Below are 22,606 nucleotides of genomic sequence, written 5' to 3'. Positions count from 1 at the left end.
ACTGCTTCATCGGGAGGGGGAAAAGAGGAATTGGATTCGGACAACAACCAACAAGGACATTGAACTGTACAGTCTGGGAAAACAAATAAGCATGGGGGTGACTTGCTTGATGTGGCGGTTACTACCCTTAACCAAAAAGTCTGATACTACACTTCTAATGCATCTCCAACATTGCTCTCTGCTTCAACGGCAGGGGGTGAAAGGAACTTAGAGTCAAACAGAAACCAATAAGAGCCCTGACCTTGGCAGTCTGAGTAACTGTTAAGTATGGGAAACTGATAACTATGGGAGCTTGCTGGGCAGACTGGATGAGCTATTGGGTCCTTTTCTGCCATCACTTCTATGTTTCTATGTTGGCCAAGTGATCCCAAAATGCCCATAGAGCGTACCGGATTGCCCGGAGCTCCAGGAAGTTGATCTGAAGACACTGCTCCTATGAGGACCATTGACCCTGGGCGCTGAGGCCTGCAATGTGGGCTTCCCAGCCCATATGGGACGCATCTGTAGTGAGAACAACCTGAGGCGGAAAAACCTGGAAAGGCATTCCCACTTCTAGGTTGGACAGGGTCTCCCACCACAAGAAGGATTGCAAGTGGCGTGGTGACTATGATGCAAGCTCGAAGGTCCTGGGTGGGCTGACTCCACTGAGAGCACAATGTCCACTGTGCTCTGCACATGTGTAATCGGGAAAAAGGAGTGACATGACCATTGCCGCCATGTGCCCCAAAAGACGCAGGATCTGGTGCTCAGAAGCCTGGTGGCTGCGTGAGATTGATTCTGCCGGGGACACCAGGGTCATTTCTCGGTCCTAGGGCAGAAAAGCCTTCTCCTGGACTGTATTGAACCTGGCCCCAATGAAGTCCGCCTGTAGCGATGGAAACAGCTGGGACTTTGGGTAGTTGATTAGAAACCCCAAGGCCTCCAGAATCCGGATTGTGGAGTGGAGCGAGTATAACGCTCCCTGCCTGGCGTCGCACTTGACAAGCCAATCGTCTAGGTAGGGGAAGACATGCACCCGATGCCTCCTTGGATAAGCTCCCACTACTGCCAAGTATTTCGTGAAGACACGGGGTGCAGATGCAAGGCTGAAAGGCAGCACCCAATACTGATAGTGCTCCTCCCACACCAGTAAACTGAGGTATTTCCGATGGCAGGGAGAGATCGCAATATGAGTGTAAGTGTCTTTGAGATTGAGGGAGCAAAGCCAGTCCCCAGTCCTGAGGGCACCCGAGCCCATTTAGAATTTTTCAACACCCTTAGATCTAAGATAGAGCGAAGGCCTCCAGTTTTCTTGGGAATCAGGAAATATCTGGAGTAGAATCTGTCACCCCGCTGATTTGGTGGAATAGGCTTGACCACTTGAGCCATTAAGAGGGTGGAGAGCTCTAGTCAAAATGTTTGCTGGTTTGCCGCAGGCCTCCATAAGAGGCACGGAGGAGATTGTGAAGGGGCCCATTGGAAGTTCAGTCTGTGCCCCTGCCGACCAATGGATAAGGACCCACTGGTCTGAAGTAACTGAGAGCCATCTGTCAGCAAAGATTTGTAGACGGCCCCCCCCATTGGAGGTTCGTTACTTGGCTTGGATTGCTGGCTTAAACTCCCTCGTTGCCAGTCAAAACCCCGTGGCAAGGCTCTCATATGGGGCCAGGTGCGGTCGAGGGGTGCATGGCTGCCTTACTCTTGACCTAGCTGGCGCCCACTGGGGTTTCGCCCTAGTAGCCAGTGGATAATACTTCTGCATCCTGTAAAAGAGGCGTCTTGAGGTTTGCCTTGACAGTTTTTTTCCAGAGGACCGAGTTGCTGGCAGATATCTGCTGGAGGGTTTCATGGTAGTCCTTCTGCTGCACTACTGATTCTTTGATCTTATCTCCGAAGAGATTCTCCCCGGTACAGGGCAGGTCTGCAAGATGGTCTTGTACTTCGGGCCAGAGGCCCGAAGCCAGGCCATGCTTCAAGCTCCAATGCCTGCCACTGCCACTTTCGCCGCTGTTTCAAACACATCATAAGCCAAGCAGACCTCTTGTTTGTCACACTCCTGGCCTTGTTGGACCACCTTCAGGAAATCTTCCTGAAATTTCTGTGGAAGGCGCTCCACCAGATCCTGTACTTGTTTCCAGAGGTTTCTGGAGTATTGGCTCATATAGAGTTGATAACATGCAATCCGGGATGCCAACATGGACACCTGGAACACTCTTCTTCCCAGAGCATCCAGGGCTCTGTGCTCACAACTCAGAGGAGCCGAAGCATGAGTCCACAATCTCTTCGCTATCTTTAATGCGGATTCCACCACTACCGACTAGTGTGGAAGCCAGGGTCATTCATATCCCATGGTAGGTGGCATCAGATAGTATTAGTCTTCCAGTTTACTGGTGGGATGGAAATGGGGTATTCCCATAGCTGGACGACCAAATTTTTAAAGATGTCATGGACTGGTACTGCGATCACCTCTTTTGGAGTGTCCATAAATTGCAGGGCTTCCAGCATCTTATGCCTGGAATCCTGCTCGGTCAGGAGCTGAAAAGGCACCGATTACGCCATAGCTCTCATGAACAAAGTCTTCTGGCGGAGACTTACACCTCTCCTCAGGAGGAGATGGCTCCTCCTTGAATGCTGATGAGAAGAGGACAGCTTGAGGAGGAAGAGGCGGCGAAACCAGATCCTCCCCAGAACTGCAAGGGGGATCTGTGCCTTTCACCGGAATCGGTGGGGATCACCATGGCCCCTCGGGTTCCACGGAAGGTGAAGCTTCCTCAGCCCAGGTCAGCTTCCAAGGCAGTACAGACAGTGCTGGTGCCTTCCCTTGGTCGGACGTATGTGATGACGAGGATCGATGGCAATGTTTTCTCGATTTCTCTCAATGCTCAGCCCAGTCTTTACCTGGAGCCAAAGGAGATGGCGAGGATCCAGAGCTGGAACGAGAAGAAATCAACATCGGATGGTCCCCCACACACAGTTACAGCCAGGTATCCAATAGCAGAGGAGATACCAAGGGGGTTGGGGTCAATGATGCCGAAGTTGAGGGTTCTGACTTTTTGGCGCCAAACAGCTTTTCCATTTTATCAAGGCACTTGCGACGGCCCTTTAGAGTCATCTGGACACAAAACTCTCAGCCCCGGATATCATGCGACGCCCCCAGGCACAAAACGCAGACCTCATGAGGATCTGTGAGGGACATAGTCCTGGGGCACTGGGGGCAATGGCGGAAGCTGGATGACGCCATGGGAAAAAGAATGCGATGCGAGTTTGATATCCGGCGGCTACTAGGAAGCAGCACCATCAGTAATTGACCACGAACAACGAATGACTTACCGCAACGCCCAATAACTAACCCCAAAATACAGAAAGCCGACGGGACTCGGAAAGAGAAGAAAAAGTTTTCCCACTCAAAGAGCTGAGTCCAGGCTTCCCCCTAGGTGTGCATGAAGCATGTCTACCTTTAAAGGCCCCATGGGGGGAACCTCTTCTGGTGGTGCTGGGAGATATGAGCACAATTGATGTTTCAGCAACTGATCACCTTCGCTCCGTTGTATGAGTTGCTGCCTCTGCTCGTCTCTCCAGCCCAACGTGCTTTGTCTCCTCTAGCTCCTACCTGTCCTTCTCCTCGCCTTCCTTGCCTACCCTCGGACTGTCTCCTGGATCTAACCTCAGCCTGGACATCAACCACTCTTGCCTTCTACCTGCCTCTGACCTCAGCCTAGACATTGATTGCTCCTGCCTGCTGCCTGCCTCGGACCCAAGCCCGACTCTGGACCTGCGCTCTAGCTTTCTTCTGAGAGACTCTTGCCTAAGCTCTGCCAGTCCCCAGAACCTGAGGGCTGAACCTAAGGGGAAATGGACTAGTATAAGTGAAGCTCCCGATCTATCTCTTTTTCCTATAGGTCTGCCAGCTGTCGGTGAGGACCTACTACAGCAATAAGGATCCACAAATCTGACAGTTTGCTGAGACCATGGACCCAGTGGTCTTGTCCTCACTCCAGATCATCCCTGGCTTGGCCCAGTGGGTTCAGGAACAGCAAGGTGTGCTGACCCAGGTAACAGCGGCACTAGAACGACTCACCTGCCACATGAACACTGTGTCTCCGGCACCGATTCCACTTCCATTAGCACCTTCTTCTGCTGATGGGCTCTCCACATTGAGGCCGGTATCCCAGCTTCCAGCACCTCCTCGCTATATGTGCAAGCCCCAAGAATGCCATGACTTTATTAGCCAGTGCTACATGCACTTCGAGCCACAGTCCAGTCTCTTCCCTATGGATCACTCGAAGATCACCTATATAGTTTCCCTACTTGGTGGCATGGCACTGGTCTGGACTTCTCCCCTCTGGGAATGTGAAAACCCTTTACTCCTAAATCTCCCCAACTTCCTTCAGCAGTTCCTCATGGACTTTGAGGAATCTGGATGGACCTCCTCCCTGGCTGCTGATCTGCTTCAGATCCACCAGGGGTCCTGCACACTGGCAGAATATGCTATCAAATTCTGAATGCTCGCCTCCGAGCTGTGTTGGGGAAAGGACAGTCTCACTGCCATATTTTTCAAGGGCTTGCGGCCGAATCAAAGATGAGTTGGGTCAAGATGTTCCCCGGTCACTCGCCGCATTGATTGACCTGGCCAGACGAATCAATTGACGCTTCCAGGAGAGGGCTTGAGAGAGAAAGGGCAATCGATGATCCTTGGCTCCTTGATTCCATCACCCGTTGACTCCAGCCCCGGTGCCTGCCCCTAGAGTCCCAAAAGAGCCGATACAAGTGGGTAGAAAAAAGCTGTCTCCAGAGGAGAAACTGTAGAGAAGGCAGTTGGGGCTCTGTCTCAATTGCGCCGGTCAGGGGCACATGGTTTCTCAATACCAAAAGAAACAGAAAAACTGTTGTGCCTAAGGTTGACCGGGGAGGCAACCCTAGGATGAACATTTTCCTCTCCCCAGCTGTTGGTCCCAGTCTTAATTCCCATGGAACAAGGCCTGTTTCATACCGAAGCCTTCCTTGATTGCAGCATTGGAGGGAATTTTATTAATCAAGCCCTGGTCCGACAATGCTGTATTCCTCTCATAGTTCTGAAGCAACTTAGTGACCATATCCTCAGTCTATGGGGATCCTCTTCCTAGCCAGCTCATGGAGACTACTAGTTCTCTTTCTCTTCATATTAGTGTTCTTCATACCAAGACTATCTCATTTCATTTACTCCCTCATGCTGTTAATCCCATTATCCTAGGGTTGCCCTAGCTGAAGCAACACTAGATGACAATCGATTGGTCCTCCTTGGCACTTGCCCAGTTGGGCCCCCTCCTATGCTACCCACATCCTCACTCCAGTACAGCCTTCTGTCTACTTGACTCTCGCAGCTACCATACCAGGTCTGCCTCTACAATACGCCCACTACGTGGACGTCTTTTGCAAGAAAAGTGCTGAAACCCTGCCACCACATTGTTCATATGACTATGGCAAATATCTTCTCCATGGCCAAATGCCTCTGAGGGGAAGGATCTACCTGTTGTCACCTTTGGAAACCAAGGCTATGTCGCAGTATATTAAAGATAACCTGGCAAGAGGCTTTATCCAACCATACTCCTCTCCCTTGGGGGCAGGCTTCTTTTTTGTAGCCAAGAAGAATGGAACACTCTGGCCATATATTGATTACTGAGGCCTTAACACCATCACTTAAAAAAAACGCTATCCACGTCTTCTTATCTCGGAACTCTTCGACTGTATACAAGGCCACAAGATTTTTACCAAGCTGGATTTATGAGGAGTTTACAATCTCATTCATATCCAGCGAGGGGATGACTAAGACGGCTTTTCATATGGATGGACCCCATGAATACTGTGCTATGCACTTTGGGCTGTGTAGCATTCCAACTAGGTTCCAAAACATGATCGATTACATTTTTCGAGACCTTTCTCCATAATAGTCTGTCTAGATGATATTCTTATCTACATGCAATCCCTGGAATCTCATCGAAGGGAAATCAGGCAAGTTCTTCAAAGTCTTTGAGACCACCAGCTCTACACTGTGCTCGAAAAATGTCTCTTTGAGCAAGAATAACTCCCATTCCTGGGGTACATCATCTCTTGCACAGGTTTCCTGATGGAACCTGCGAAATGGAAGGCTATTCTAGATTAGCCTCAACCAGTCAGTCGATCTACGCACTCTACAACGGTTCCCAGGGTTCATGAACTACTATTGTTAATTCATTCCAGGCTATTCCACCCAGCTCATGGCCTTGACTAGAAAAGGTGCAGACACTAAGAATTGACCTCTAGAAGTCATCGAGGCCTTTCTGGCCTGTAAGCAGGCCTTTTTGCAAGGACCTTGTCTACAACATCCAAACTCGGAGCGCCCCTTCGTCCTGGAGGTAGATGCCTTGACCCTCAGGGTTGGGTCTGTCTTCAGTGAACACAGTGCCGAAGGGACCTTTTTACCTAGCTCCTTCTCCTCCAAGAAATTCTCCCCATCTGAGAAGAACTACATGTTAGAGGATTGTGAACTTCTAGCAGTAAAGCTGGACTTGGAGGAGTGGCATCATCTCTGAGAGGGAGCCAAGCACTGGATCACAATCTATGACTGATCATAAAAACCTGGAGGATCAACAACAAGCCCAACAAGAACCCTAGACAGGTACACTGGTCACTCTTTTTCCACCCTTTGAACTTTGAGCTTTGTTACCAACCAGCAACCAAGAACTTAAGAGCAGATGCGCTTTCCCTATCCTTTCAATTAGAGGACATTAAGGAAAGCTCTTGTGGCATCATTGATCAAGCAAGAATTATTCTCGCATGCACTATCCCAGTTCCCACGGGAAGACAGTAGTGCCCAAGAGGGTACAAGAGAGAGTGTGAAAATGGGCTCACGACTCTCGCCTGGCAGGGCATCCCTGGGTAACCTGTACATTCAACCTTCATTAATGCCATTATTGGTAGCCACAAGTGAAATCAGATGTGAAGAAGTAGGTGGACGCCTGCCCTGTCTGTGTGCAGCATAAACCTAAGCATGCTTGACTTTGGGGGCTGCTACAACCATTACCAGCCCCCATGGAACACTGGATCCACCTGTCCACTGATTTCATTGTGAATCTCCCTCTTTTACATGGCTTCACTATGAAATGGGTCATTGTAGACATGTTCTCCAAGATGTCTAGCATGTCTTCAGGTTACACGGACTGCCTTCACATATCCTTTCTGACAGCGGCGTCCAATTTATGGCCCTGTACTGGAGGGAGCTCTGCCAGAAATTCAGCATTACGCTTAATTTTACCATGGCCTACCCACCTGCAAGGCAACAGGCAAATGGAGAGGATTAATCAAGTCCTTAAAACCTTTCTATGCCTATATGCCAACGAAAGTCAAGATGACTGGGCCATCCTCCTGTGGGCCAAATTCTCCCACAATAATCATGTGTGCAGCACCACAGTCTCTTCCCCTTTCCATGTGATCTACGGATGGGATCTATGAATTCCATTACCTCTTCCACTTTCTGTGCCATGTCCGGCAGCCTGACTGACAGCACAAGAACTCCAAAATCTCTGGGCACGGACCAGCCACATAATCTCTGATGCCAGGAGCAGGCCAGTCCCACGCTTTGCTGTGGATGATCTTGTATGCTGAGTACGCAACACTTATGCCATCACATTCCTTCTCTCCACCTGGCACCCCGATTCATGGGCCCATTTCACGTGAGATTGGGCCGGTAACCTACCAACTTAAACTCCCTGCTACCTCAAGGGTACACAACGTATTTCATGCCTCCTTATTAAAGCCTCTGGTCCTCTCCAAAGCCCACTGAACTGTCTTCTGAAGAAAAACACTCTATGAAGTACAAGAAATTTTGGACTTGCGGAAATGATGCAACAGGCTAGAATATCTTATTTCTTGGAAACACTGTGAACCAGAAGAAAATTAGTGGAAACCAGCAGCCAATCTCAGTCCCGTTACAGCTTCGCACTGTTCCTTCCTTCTTGCCAAAGGTAGTCTCGGAGTTTCACCTGAATCAGTCCATTTCCTTACTGTCCCTAGATAGACGCAAGGACACAGAATACTACCGCCTTCTAGGCCACTTAAACATCTGTAGGCTTTTAGTACGGTATCTGGAACGTTCAGAACCGGTGCGCAAGACGGACTGCTTGTTTGTTCTTCACGGCCCCTGTTTGACATAACACTAATATAACAGAAAAGCTGTGTTACTGATGCGGTATATCCTCTTTCTCCCCAATCTCCCTACAGAGCCATCTGGTCCCAGGCAGCAGCCCTCTGATGCCAGCTGGGAGGGCCCAGGCACGAGCAGGGATCCACCAGGGCTGAGGCGGCCACCCATGATGACGAGGCCATTCCATATTGATGCACAAACACAGTGGTCAGAGATCATACAGCTCTTTATATGATCACATTATATTCTTAGTCGATATATAACTAATGAATTCAAGAAGATTATTGTAAGCCCCTGAGGCAGCCGTTTTGAAACGGCGAAACTCGGCCAGAGTCGGGCTACCCTTGTGTCTGTGTGGTCCACAGTCCTACAGTGGCTTCACATATGTAAGGTCGCTACACACACATATGCAAGCCACTCCCCAAGGTTGACTGTCCTTGGTGATAGGGCATGTTGATTGGCTAACCAGTACAGGGCAGTCACAGGTATCTGTCACTTGTGACAGACATTCGTTAGACATAACTGTCCCTCAACAGTACAACAATCATTCACATGCTGCAGAACCCCAGTGGACTTTCCTTCCTACAGGTGTGCAGTTGCGACGGTTACAGGTAAACAACGTTGCTCACACATCATTCTCAGCAGACATTTTACACAGACTGTGTGACCTGTGTCACCATCAGGTTATGTACCCACCTCACCCCCGTTGTGCTACAAACCCTGTCGTGAAGCTCCTGTACCTGCAAGCCTTTCTTGAGGGACATCATGTGGATGGGACGCCTACCCTCCCAACGTAGCGATATGGGTGCATCTATGTCACACGGAGGGACATGTAGGCCCATGTGTGGCCCATATTCCCTATATTCTTGCACACAGCGCAGTTAGCAGTACTGGTACCACCACTGTGCACCAGCTCCTGTGCACTACATACTTGGGAAGCAAGGTAAAGGGGGTCTCCTACACATATGGCCTGTCAGGCAGTGCCACAGGTCATTCAGTATGTGGGAACAGTAATGTTCTGCTGATAATGATGTGTGAGCAACATTGGTTAGCTGTAACCTTCTGACCAGCACACCTGTAGGGAGGGAAGTACACTGGGGTTCTGCAGCATGTGAATGATTGTTGTCCTGTTCTAATTCAGTAGATTATAATGAAGATCTGTATCACTGGGTCTCACACACTTCTGTACTCATGCCATTACTAAGGACCCTGTTGGTGCACCCATGGAGAACACAATCCATGAATGATGGTTTTCCACTGTACGTGGACATCAGGAAGCTGTCACCTGTCGAACGCTTGCCATACATGGTGTACGGTGTTGCCTCCATGTCCATGGCACTGTGTGGCCTGTGTATGCACTGAGGCAGAGGCCAAGTGCAACACTGAACACTGTGATGGTATTTGTCTGCACCCTTAGGCACATCTTGCTTCACTGATACATTCCACCTCATTAAGAACAGGTAGCCATGTCAGAACATACAGCATGTACCGTGCAGCCTGTTTAACGTCTGCGACACCAGGACCACACAACTGTGGTGCAGCAGGTAGCACAATTGTTAAGGATGCACATGTGCTTGGCCAAGTGTGAGGTATTTGAACACTGTGGCCAGCCATGGCAGGGGCTCATGGCACCGTTGGCCCTCCTTATATACCCTTGTGGAGGACATCGCTGGGTGCAGCCAGGTGGCATGCTGCCAGACGGGTGCACCCTCATAAGGTACAGTATATGTAGGCTCCAGGTGTACATTTGCATGGTATCATGGTTGAGGGGCAAAGCAAGAGTGGATGGTGGTGAGGGGTGTGTGTCCTGCAGAGCCTAGGTTCCACCTGTACTACCCCGAGATGCCATCCTGGTATGGGGTGCTGCAGTGGCCAACACCATCATTGTCATATAGTGGCAACACACCAACCTGTGCCATTCACACAAGCTGGGTGGGATGGGTTTGCATATATTGTGGCCAGACTGGGGGGGAGGCAGGGTTATGGTCAGAGCGCAGACCAAACATCATCCCAATTGGTCACCTTCCTGCCCAGTGTACCATTGTACCGTACAGTATGAGGGCGACAGGGCAGTGTATCCTACATACTTTATGAGCCACAAATGCTTCCAGTATGATGATAGAGCCAGCCATTAGTTTGTCACCCGGCCTGACCCGCTGTCATCCCCATCACTGCATGTAGCAAGCGTGGAAACCGCTGTGGCTGTACAGTCATGGGTACCAACTACTGCATCATCACTCACACCCATGCACGTGCTGGTGTACCCAAGAGCTCTGGAACACGGTGCGCATAGGTTGTGTGCTGAAAGGCTGGTCGCCTCTATCCAGACATCTAGCAGACGGTCATTGTTCACCGATTCCTCCTATTCCACACCCACGTTTGTTGCCGCACAGGGGTCATACACATGTTAGGAAGGGAGAGTGGCCCGTACATCAATAGACCTCATCACCTGCCTAGCCGTACGTCTGAACCCCTTCATGCAGACATTGCACCCTGTGCAACCTCCGTCGGCATTCTGCCACCTCCATATCGGCAAGATATGGGTAATGTGGGTTCAGCCAAAGGCTTCGGCTCTATGGACAATTTCACATGTGAGTATTGACGGCCTTTCTTGACAACTCAGGACCTGTGCTGGAGGCCTGTGTGATCATGTGTCATTAGTGACATGAGTTAGTCGTCATACTCAGCAGTACGGCGGCTGTGATGAGGGCAGTGGTAGAGCCTATATAATGATGATGGTTTGTGTTTGCACAGGCGTCAATGACTGTGTGTCTGCTCACCCGGAGCGTGCTGTAGGGGTATAACTGGATGGTCCAAGGTGCTTCCACTGTCCACAACATGCCTTATGTGCTATTGACCAAACCGCAGTGGGTTACGTGGTAACAGCCACATCCACATCAGCGCCTTGTGTAGCTGTGACCTTGTGTAGCTGTGACCCATTTGTGGGTGATTGTGCAGCCCATCTGTTGAGGCCCTGGCCGAAGAGGCACTCTGTTACAGTCCGGAGAGCCGCATCGCCATTTGGCACAGATCTCTATGTTTGAATACATTGCAGCCTGCTACTTTCTGCACCTTATATACATTGGAAGGGCACCTGATGCCACATTGAGGGGCACTGCAGCATGGTGCCTTCCACCTGTCAGTCCTCTGGTGAGGGCTCACACTTCAGTAATGGCCATCTATCACTCCATAGAGCAGTATACACATGCATGCATCCTTCCTCTGCTAGCCTGGCCGATCAGCTGTGCTGCCGGTCACGGGCCCATCCGCAAGGTGGCTGCCAACAGTCAGCCCATCACCTTTGTAGCAACCAATGCGTAATGTGGCTGGGTAGCCCCATGCCACAGCTCCGTGCAGCCAGCACTGCTGACACTTTCTTCAGGTGAGATGTCATGACAGGAGTATGTCCGGCCTGCATTAAATGGTGGCTGTGTGTCCCAACAGGGGACATCTATATCATGAGGGGTCTGACAGCATGTGTGTGTGTGTGTGCTGCTTCCAGGAGCATGCATGGCCAGCTAGCTCTTCCTTGCTTCTGAGGTGCACTGTGTTGCTGAGTAACCCCATCAGATAATGTGTGCCATATCTGGAATGACACAGGTGTGTGGTACACCTTGGATGGCAGAAGTGCACTGCACAGCAACCCAGAGTATGTAGCAAGTGCTTAGCCCAATGGCACAGAATAGGTATCACACATACAGCACCTCAGCAGAGGCTTGAGGCAGCGCTTCCCCACCCTATTATGGCCTACATCCTCTGTGGTAGGGCAGCACCCCAAACAGTTGTTGGCTGGACAGACGTAGCAGGTGAAGCACGTAGCAGACTGAAAGGACCTCTGCACATTAACCTATTTCCTAACCCATCGGTGGGCGAACAGGCCTTCCGGGGCAGAGTTCTGCCCCATGCCAACCTTAAAAGTGTGTCTGTATAAGGTGTTGGTGAACCTGGCTGCCCCTGAGTGTGTTTTCATGCCGTCGTGCACGCGCACATGGGGGATCAGGTCTGAGGTCTGGAGCTAAAGCCACAGGTATTCCATGCTGAAGAGCCACATTATGGAACACACAGCAAAGCAGGATTATCCGAGCAACCTTGGGGGGGGCATACAGTAGCGCTCCCCCACTCTTGTCCAAACATCGGAAGCGGCTCTTCAAAAGGCCGATGGTACGTTCGATGACTGAGCGTGTAGCACGTAAGGCCTCATTATAGGCCAGCGGTCGCGCTGTGGCAGCCTGGAGGATTGGGGTCATAAGCCAGGGCCTGCATCCATAGGCTGCGTCTCCTGTAGCAATGACATAGGGAAGAGATTACACATACTGATGTTTGTGTCCCATGGGTGTATGTGCTCAATACATGCAGTCGAACCGGATGGCACGAGGCAGCCCATTCCAGTTTCCCTACACCTTATGTGTCTGGCGTCAGGATTGCTTTGGCACACAGCTGGTGTGTGGCTATTAGGCGTTATAGCACGTGAAGGGCCCCTAAACAGTGAGATGTATGTCAGCTCTGTGTATGCGGTTGGTGCATTACACCACTGTCCTTACAGATGACATCCCTGTGTTCAAATCATATGCATTATGCACTCCAGTCATTGTGTACTGACATATGTGCTCAAGTACACCTTCTCTGTAGGTATGCCTACCCAACAACATACATGGTGTCAACTGGCTGCCCCTCAATGTGCACAACTGAGTAGAGATGTTCATGCAAGGTCTCAGGAACGTCAGGGCCTCACTAACACCTGTGGATGTGAGCTGCTCTTACATGACAAGTCTCGATTCATCTTGCACACTGCCAGTAGCCATGGCTACACCCAATATGTGTAGGCTGTCCACCTGTGCAGTGAGGTGAGCAAGCCATGGCACATACAGGCCTTACAGGGCCTTCTGTATAGTTTGTGCTTGGCAGCCAATAGGAAGTGGTTGGGTGGCTGAGCCATTCCACCACGTTTGCTAACCCAATGTGCCACTCAGGTCTGTTGTGATGGGGACCTGTGACTCCATCCCAACAGGCATCTACATCACCTTTGTGTCCCATTACAGAGATGACCATTGCAAATATGTTATATGTATGTTAACGTGGATCTTACCTACAAGCCAACCATCGCCATACAGGCCATCTTCAAATTTGCGAAACAGAGCTGATTGCCTGAGTATGAAAGCATCGTGCGCTGATCCCGGAAACCTGGACATCACCGAGAGGATCCGCATTCCAGCATCGCACACCACTTGCACGTTGAGGGAGTGGAACTGCCTTCTGTTGCGGTAGGCTGCCTCCGTCTCACGGGGTGGAACGATGGCCACATGGGTGCAGTCAATAGCTCCAATGACATTCGGAAAGCGGGCAAGGGCATGGAAACCACGCTTCAGGTCCATCAGGTCCTGTCTGTTGCGCGGGAATGCTATGTAGCGAGGCATGCGGTCCATAACTGCTGCAATGACCTGGTGCAGACACCGGGAAAAGGTGCTCTGTGACATCCCACCCACAACAGCTACCATGGATTGGAAGGAGCCACTTGCTGTGAAGTGCAGGGCGGCCAAGAGTTTGGTCAGGCCGGGGATGGCACGGCTCTTTCGGGTTCGGGCCTCAAGGGCACCTCGTATGTCTCCATATAGTTCCATGATGGCACGAGCGCTGAGGCGATATCTGCTGATGACTACATCCTCTGGCATACCCAGCAATGAGGTTCGTGGCAGATAGATCCGCTGCCTGTAACGATGGCGACGTCGACCAACGTCCTGGCGTCTGCGTTGGGCCTGGTCAGCCATGGGGTGCACCTGCCCCATACACTGTGAATGTGTGGAGCACATTCACCTACTAAGAACAGGCCTTTTTATTGGCCAGCTGTACATTTGTAGGTCTGTGGGGATTGGTTTTGCACATTTTCGTTCAACGCGATGTTAGCGCGGTGCGTGCTGTGCGCCGCGATAGACTGTATCGCATTTGAAAGGGTTGTAGTTATTGGCCGTGTTAGGAGCCGCGCTAACACCGCCGCGGGTTTCGCGCCACGCGATACGTCCTCCCTACTTTACATTTACCCCGCCCCCAACTCCACCCCCTGAATACATTATCCCATATTTACATTTGCGAAACGCGATATATGCTTGTTATCGCGGTTCGCGAATTGACCGCACGCGGTACAGCCATATCGCGCGTGGTAACTCCTTGGAAAATGAGGCCCTATATCTCCCATGTTACATTGCTTGCAGTATCTGGCTTTCTGGGGCTTATTATTTTTGTCTGTGCATTTCCTTACCTAATTTGTGGCACCTTATTCTGTATTTGTTGATGGTCTGTCTGTGTTCTATGTGTGACTGAGGCGAGGGATTCTGCCAGCATGTAACTTCTGTGTAGGGATCCATAGCAGTCCAGCTTGTTTTGTTTTCCTAATAGGAGGTGTATTGGTGTTCCAGGGCCTGGGGTAATATTTGCAGAGCTATCTTTTTCTAGGTAGAATTCTTTCTTTTGGAGTGTAGTGAGTTAGTGCTGCTGTAGTGTGGCAAATTTACTACATAATGTGCTGAGTATTTTAGTATTTTTTTTCCAGGATTTTGTATTATTTCATAATGTCTGGTAGTAGAAGAATTTTGTGTTTCTGTAACTTAAATGACAAAAATTTGTAGGGGGGAGATATCTTACTTTGCCCCATTGTTGGAGGGATGTGTGTGTGTAGTGGTGGTGGTGCATATATTTACAGAATTTGAGGTACAGTTCTCAATCTCTCACAGTTACTGCTAGAGCTCTTCTTGATACTTGCGTTGTGCCAAACCACTACACTTTCTTGGTCTCTGATTGCATCTCTTGGTCCTTGATGATCTTCTCTCTCTCTTCATACATAGTGCACAATAGTCCCTTAGTACTGACACTTCTATTCATGATGCAATTTTTGTCATTTTCTCCTTTACCACTATGTCTGGTTTTTTAGCATCAAGCTTTTTATTGGTTGATCTAGGATTGATTGATTATACTTTATGATACCTACAGATTACGTGAATGTAATCTGCTTTGAAGTGGCTGAAAGGTGGATTATAAATAAAATAAAATGTGAAGAATGGATGTAAAGAGAGAATGACGTCAAATGTAATATAAAATAAGAAATTGGCAGTGGGAGTAGCGGGAGGGGGGTGTTGAAGCTGAGGGCAGAGCATGACCTTTGATGCCCCTCTCCATTCAAAAAGATGTTCCACTGCCCCTTCTTTAAATCCCCAAAATGTCAAACACTGACTTATCCCAGGCTGAAGCTAAAGGAACATAAAGGAAGGATTAACAGATCCTCTATGAGCAAACACCTCTCATTGGCTCTTCCTCAGAGATCTGCCTGTACATCTCATCCACTATTTCATTACCTTGCCATGCTCAGATACACCAGGGGTTGGTCCGTCCAAAACTCCATTTTTTGAGGGTCTGAATTTGGAGTCAGAGAACTTTTCCTGTGCCCCCAACATATGAAATAATGTCTGCACTTTCTTTCTTACCCAGCAGGTTATGGGATCAAACATGAAAATAAGAAACACCAGATGGGATGCGCTGAGAACCAGGAAACACACAAGATGCTTCCAGAGAAAGACAAAGAAATGTTTATCCAGGGATCAGAGGGAAAAAGAGACTGGAGGAGTGAGTCTAACTCAAACAAGGAAATTAAAATCCTTGCAAAGCCCAGAAGAGATACAGACACCAAGTCTGAAAATGTGACAACTACCACTATAATCCAGACAAGTTCAGAACAGAATTTATCTACGTGCACACTGTGGGAAGAAACTGGTGAGCTCATCTCTCACCAGATAAGACACACAAGTGAGAAAACTTTTAAATATATTGAAAATAGTAAGAGGTTAAGTTCAATTACTTATCTAAAAGAGATCCAGAAGGTGCACAGAGAAGAGGAGTCATACGGCAAAGAATACAGTCAAAGAATGGAGGTAGCACAACCTGAGAAGCCCCACACAGGAGAGAAGTCACATTTATGTACAGAGTGTGGGAAAGAATGGGAATTTAAAAAACACTCCAGAACTGATATGGGAGAGAAACCATTTACATGTCCAGATTGTGAGAAAAACTTTACTGGTATGTCAAGTATAATGGGCCATCAGAGGACCAATAGGAGACACAAACCAACTACATGTCCTGATTGTGGTAAAAGCTTTACTTGTGTATCGTATTTAAAAACCCATCAGAGGATCCATACTGGAGAGAAACCATTTGCATGTCCAGTTTGTGGTAAACGTTTTACTCAGATATCTAGTTTAAATGTTCATCAGAGGGTTCATATGGAAGAGAAACCATTTACATGTTCAGAATGTGGTAAAAGCTTTACTTGTATACCATATTTAAAACAACACCAGAGGATCCATATGGGAGAGAAACCATTCACATGTCCAGATTGTAATAAACGATTTACTGATGTTTCAAGTTTAATAGGCCATCAGAGGACCCATATGAGAGACAAACCAGGTACATGTCCTGATTGTGGTAAATGTTTTACGCGTATATCATATTTGAAAACTCATCAGAGGATCCATACGGGAGAGAAACCATTTATATGTCCGGACTGCGGTAAATGTTTTACTCAGATATCAAGTTTAAATGTCCATCGGAAGATCCATATGGAAGAGAAACCATTTACATGTTCAGATTGTGGCAAAAGCTTTACTTGTATATCATATTTAAAACAACATCAGAGGATCCATACGAAAGACAAGCCAAATGTCCCGATTGTGGTAAAAACCTTACTGATATATCAAGTTTAATAGGCCATCAGAGAAACCCATATGAGAAATAAACCAGTTACATATCCTGATTGTAGTAATTGTGTTACCTGTATATCATATTTAAAAACTCATCAACGGAACCATACACAAGAAAAACCATTTACATGTAGAAATTGTAAATGTTTTACTCATATCAAATTTAAAAATACATCAGAAAAAACATGGAATTGAAACCATTTACATGTGCAGATTGTGGTAAAAACTTTTCCCATATATTAAGTTTAAAAGTCTATCAGAAGATCCATACAGGAGACAAACCATATACATGTCCAGATTTTGATAAATGTTATACTCATAAATCAAGTGTAAAAATTCATCAGACTAGCCATACAAGAAGGAAACCAGTCATATGTCCAGACTGGTAAAAGCATTACTTCTTTATCATTTTATTAGACCATTGGAGGACCCATATGAGAGACAAGCTAGCTATATGTCCCGACTGTTGTAAAAGCTTTACTTGTATATCATATTTAACAAGCATCAGATGACCCATATGGGAGAGAAAACATTTACGTGTCCAGATTGTTGTAAAAGTTTTACTTGTATTTCAAATTTAAAACAACATCAGAGGGACCCATACAGGAGACAAACCTTATATATGTCCAAATTATGGTAAATGTTTTACTCAGAAATCACATGTAAATATCCATCAGATAATCCATATGGGAGAAAAACCATTCACATTTCCCAATTGTGGTAAACACTTTACATGTATAAAAGCCCATCAGAGGCTCCATGTGGGAAAGAAACCATTTACATGCCCTGATTGTGGTAAATGTTTTAATCTGATAGCAAATTTAAAAGCCCATCAGGGTTTCATATGAGAAACAAACCATTTACAAGTCCTGATTTTGGTAAAAGCTATTGTAAGCAATCAACTTTAGCAGCACACAATAGTGTCCATATGAATGAGACCACAGAATCCACACAAGAGATGTCTGAGGTGAAAGAAATATTAAATGTAGTAAATTTCTCTCAGCAGGTCTTGCTGACTGCATTCACATGGTGAGGCTGTGGTTAGAGCAGTTAGTGTAACTGGATTTTAAAAAGTTTTGGATAAGTTCCTAGAGGAAAAATCCATAAACTGCTATTAATGAATAAGCAATAGTAGCTTGAGATTTAATGTTTGGGTACTTGCCAAGTATTTATGACTTGGATTGGCCACTGTTGGAAACAGGATGCTGGGCTTGATAGACCCTTGGTCTGACCCAGTATGGCATGTCTTATGTTCTTATGACCTCTTTGTTTAACTTCTGGAAGAAATCTCAGCAAGGTGAACAGTACTATTAAAGAATGATAAAACAAATAATAATAATAATTCATACAACAAGTTTGCTTACCAGAAATTGAGTTCTCTATAGACCAGGGGTGGGCAAACTCGGCCCACAGGCCTAACCCGGCCCAACAATAGACTTTTTTCAGCCCTCCTCTTCAATTTGCCCCATTATATCTGGCCCGCTGGCACCTTGGAACAATGTCATCCATAATGATCTGACATTGCACGTCTTTGTTGATGATATGAATCTGGGTGTCAGCGATGATGTCCGGAGCAGGGTGGCCAGTGTGGCAAGAAGGGTAGGTGCATCACAACCCCACTAGAATCATCTGTGTGCACCGCCGGTGGACCCCCCCATCCCGCTGAAAGACAGAGAGACCCATGCAGCCACCAGTGGACACCAACCCACTGGCAGCTGAAGAAATAAAGTTGCAGTTGAGCCCATCTTATCATCGACTGTATTAAAAGCTTTCGAGGATAGCATTTTCTCTATACTGGTCTCGCAATGCATGAGATCAACTTGGAGGAAGTGCTACACCCATGAATTTCGAGTACCGCGGAGCCTGCGGTGAGGAGGAACAGAAGTGCTTCAGTAGCAGCGGTCAGCATGGCTCCTCCACAGTAGGCACTCGGCTTCAGTGACAATGGCAGCAAAGACTGAGAGAGGCTCCGAGGCTGCCAGGAAAAGAAAGAGATGGGGGCCTGCCTTCAGCGAGTGTGTATGTGTGAGAGAGAGAGAATGAATGGATGTCTGCCTGGGGGTCTCTGTGTGTGTGAGAAATGATGGATGCCTGTCTGGGTGACTGTGTGCCTGCCTGGGGCTCTTGCCCACTCACTCATTACGGTCCTCCCAGCAGGAGCTCTTAGTATTACCATCGATAAGAGAAATATATTTTGCAAGATCCTGGGAAATGTGTTTTTCATTTTTATCCCTCTGCCTCTGGAATTCCTTGCCATTTAGCATCCACCTAGAAAAGGCTTACCTAAAATTCAGGAAATATCTGAAGGCACATCTTTATCTGCAAGCCTATCCTCACCTTGATCCCACTTAATTTTTAACTTACTGCTTGTTTATTATTATTTTATTGTACATTTTAGAATTTATTTACTGTTTTAATTCTTTCCTTTTACTCTTTTACTTTACAGTGTTTGCATTATTATTTTATTCTTTAACAAGGTTGCTGTTTTGCACTGGTTATGTTAATTTGCATGATATAATTTGATATTTAATTTGTTTTATAGCTAGTTTTACTGTTAGCCATTTACGCCATTTTAATTTGTACATCGCTCTGTTTTACAAATGTAATAAGATGCAGCTCATCAAGAAATAATAAACATAACCAATGAATGGGAGCCTGCCTGGGGGGTCCTTGTGTATATGAGTGAAAATGAATGGGAGCCTGCCTGGGGGTGGTGTGTGCACATGTGAGAATGAATGGGAGCCTGCCTGTGGGTGGTGTGTGCAGGTGTGAGAATGAATGGGAGCCTGCCTGTGGGTGGTGTGTGCACGTGTGAGAATGAATGGGAGCCTGCCTGTGGGTGGTGTGTGCACGTGTGAGAATGAATGGGAGCCTGCCTGGGGGTGGTGTGTGCACGTGTGAGAATGAATGGGAGCCTGCCTGGGGGTGGTGTGTGCACGTGTGAGAATGAATGGGAGCCTGCCTGGGGGTGGTGTGTGCACGTGTGAGAATGAATGGGAGCCTGCCTGGGGGTGGTGTGTGCACGTGTGAGAATGAATGGGAGCCTGCCTGGGGGTGGTGTGTGCACGTGTGAGAATGAATGGGAGCCTGCCTGGGGGTGGTGTGTGCACGTGTGAGAATGAATGGGAGCCTGCCTGGGGGTGGTGTGTGCACGTGTGAGAATGAATGGGAGCCTGCCTGGGGGTGGTGTGTGCAGGTGTGAGAATGAATGGGAGCCTGCCTGGGGGTGGTGTGTGCAGGTGTGAGAATGAATGGGAGCCTGCCTGGGGGTGGTGTGTGCAGGTGTGAGAATGAATGGGAGCCTGCCTGGGGGTGGTGTGTGCAGGTGTGAGAATGAATGGGAGCCTGCCTGGGGATGGTGTGTGCATGTGTGAGAATGAATGGGAGCCTGCCTGGGGATGGTGTGTGCATGTGTGAGAATGAATGGGAGCCTGCCTGGGGGTGGTGTGTACATGTGTGAGAATGAATGGGAGCCTGCCTGGGGGTGGTGTGTGCATGTGTGAGAATGAATGGGAGCCTGCCTGGGGGTGGTGTGTGCATGCGTGAGAATGAATGGGAGCCTGCCTGGGGATGGTGTGTGCATGCGTGAGAATGAATGGGAGCCTGCCTGGGGGTGGTGTGTGCATGCGTGAGAATGAATGGGAGCCTGCCTGGGGGTGGTGTGTGCATGCGTGAGAATGAATGGGAGCCTGCCTGGGGGTGGTGTGTGCATGCGTGAGAATGAATGGGAGCCTGCCTGGGGGTGGTGTGTGCATGCGTGAGAATGAATGGGAGCCTGCCTGGGGGTGGTGTGTGCATGTGTGAGAATGAATGGGAGCCTGCCTGGGGGTGGTGTGTGCATGCGTGAGAATGAATGGGAGCCTGCCTGGGGGTGGTGTGTGCATGCGTGAGAATGAATGGGAGCCTGCCTGTGGGTGGTGTGTGCATGCGTGAGAATGAATGGGAGCCTGCCTGTGGGTGGTGTGTGCATGTGTGAGAATGAATGGGAGCCTGCCTGGGGGTGGTGTGTGCAGGTGTGAGAATGAATGGGAGCCTGCCTGGGGGTGGTGTGTGCAGGTGTGAGAATGAATGGGAACCTGCCTGGGGGTGGTGTGTGCAGGTGTGAGAATGAATGGGAGCCTGCCTGTGGGTGGTGTGTGCATGTGTGAGAATGAATGGGAGCCTGCCTGGGGGTGGTGTGTGCAGGTGTGAGAATGAATGGGAACCTGCCTGGGGGTGGTGTGTGCATGTGTGAGAATGAATGGGAGCCTGCCTGTGGGTGGTGTGTGCATGTGTGAGAATGAATGGGAGCCTGCCTGGGGGTGGTGTGTGCATGTGTGAGAATGAATGGGAGCCTGCCTGTGAGTGGTGTGTGCATGTGTGAGAATGAATGGGAGCCTGCCTGTGGGTGGTGTGTGCATGTGTGAGAATGAATGGGAGCCTGCCTGGGGGTGGTGTGTGCAGGTGTGAGAATGAATGGGCGCCTGCCTGGGTGTGTGTGTGAGGGAGCAAGTGAGAGTGAGTGCATGTATATTTGTGTGGGGGGAGTGTGAGAAAGAGCACGTGTCTGTGCATGAGTGAGAGAGAACGTGAATATGGGTGGGTGAGAGACAGCATGTGTGTGGGTGAAAGAAGAAAGAGCATGTGTGTGCAACAAGCCCCCCTTCCTCTCTGCCTGCTAATCCATGATCATCTCAGGGCTTCTGGAAATCAAACGTTCCCAGGTATGGAAAGTGGGGACTTTTTTAAAAAAAAAATCCTCATTAGTTTTAATTACTGGGTATTATTTGCTGTGTCGATTTAGAAATATTTGATGGGTGTTTGGAAGATTTTTATATGGTTTTTTAAATATTTCATGTTATTCTATGTATTAATTGTGTCAAAGTACTGTTTTTATTGGTGTGGTTGTTGCTTTGTTTCTCTCCCTACAGGGTACACTTGTCACTGTAACTGCGCCCCCCGCTCACAGAATTCCAAGGGGTCACCCTCCCATGCTCGAGGAGTTCTAAGGGGGGGGACGACCCACCCCCTGCTACGCTAAGCACCAGTAATATGGCCCTCTTTTAAAAAAAAGGTTGACCCACCCCTGCTATAGAAAGCAGGATGAATTAGCCATTACCTGTGGAATGATGTCATCCCTCAGCATTGAATGGACCCCTCTCTCTACATCAGTACTGCCAAACATATATAAAAGAGTTCCCACCTATGCTGCTTTCTAAGCCTCTGTTGTACATCTTAAACTTTAGCTAAGTAGTTGTCTCTCCAGGGAGGTGGCTGGGTATTAAGCATTATCCTTTTGCTAGACTCATCATGGGCGTTAATGGCACCAATTGCACTGTGGACTTCTGAGTCGATGATGCCCAAGGTCTCTGGCACTGATGGCATTGGGAACTTCCCTGCCTACACTGCCCAGGGAAGCTGAGAACTTGTGCATTGATGGTGGTGACGGGTGCTGCTGCTTCAGCGCCAGCAGGCCCCAAGAAGGAGAAGAGGCTCAGGAATGCATCACCGAGCACATCAGCACCAGTGCGCCTTGCTTGATTCCTAAAGCTATGACAGATCCAGAATCTGGTGCCATAGGTGGAGAGGAGCCCATGCTTAACTTGGCACCGAGGAGGCTCTGCTCCGGGAAGATCAGATCTGCCTATCTACCGACCTGCGAAGCTCCACCATATTCTATGCCCAGTTCTGCTGGGTTCTAGGGGACATCTTCCCAGTCCTACCAATTTGCAGAGTTGTGATCAGGTCC

General features: G+C 48.5%; 1 protein-coding gene across 5 annotated transcripts in view; it reads left to right on the top strand.

Moving 5' to 3' along the window:
* Positions 1–18,033, top strand: part of LOC115083763 (gastrula zinc finger protein XlCGF52.1-like) — a 35,169-nt gene extending 17,136 nt beyond the window's left edge. For 3 of the 5 annotated variants that reach the window (XM_029587771.1, XM_029587773.1, XM_029587772.1), the window contains one exon: positions 15,614–18,033. In XM_029587771.1, coding sequence (XP_029443631.1) covers positions 15,614–16,881 — 1,268 coding nt within the window. In that variant the 3' untranslated portion in view covers positions 16,882–18,033. Of the gene's footprint in view, positions 1–8,214; positions 8,345–15,613 lie in introns of all 5 variants that reach the window. The other 2 variants (XM_029587775.1, XM_029587774.1) reach the window with 2 other exon arrangements.
* Positions 18,034–22,606: the final 4,573 nt, after the last annotated feature.

This window comes from Rhinatrema bivittatum, chromosome 2 (genome assembly GCF_901001135.1).
Source record: "Rhinatrema bivittatum chromosome 2, aRhiBiv1.1, whole genome shotgun sequence".
NCBI lineage: Eukaryota > Metazoa > Chordata > Amphibia > Gymnophiona > Rhinatrematidae > Rhinatrema > Rhinatrema bivittatum.
The sequence above is the reverse complement of the archived record's forward strand: the minus strand, read 5'-3'. Positions and strand labels throughout refer to the sequence as shown.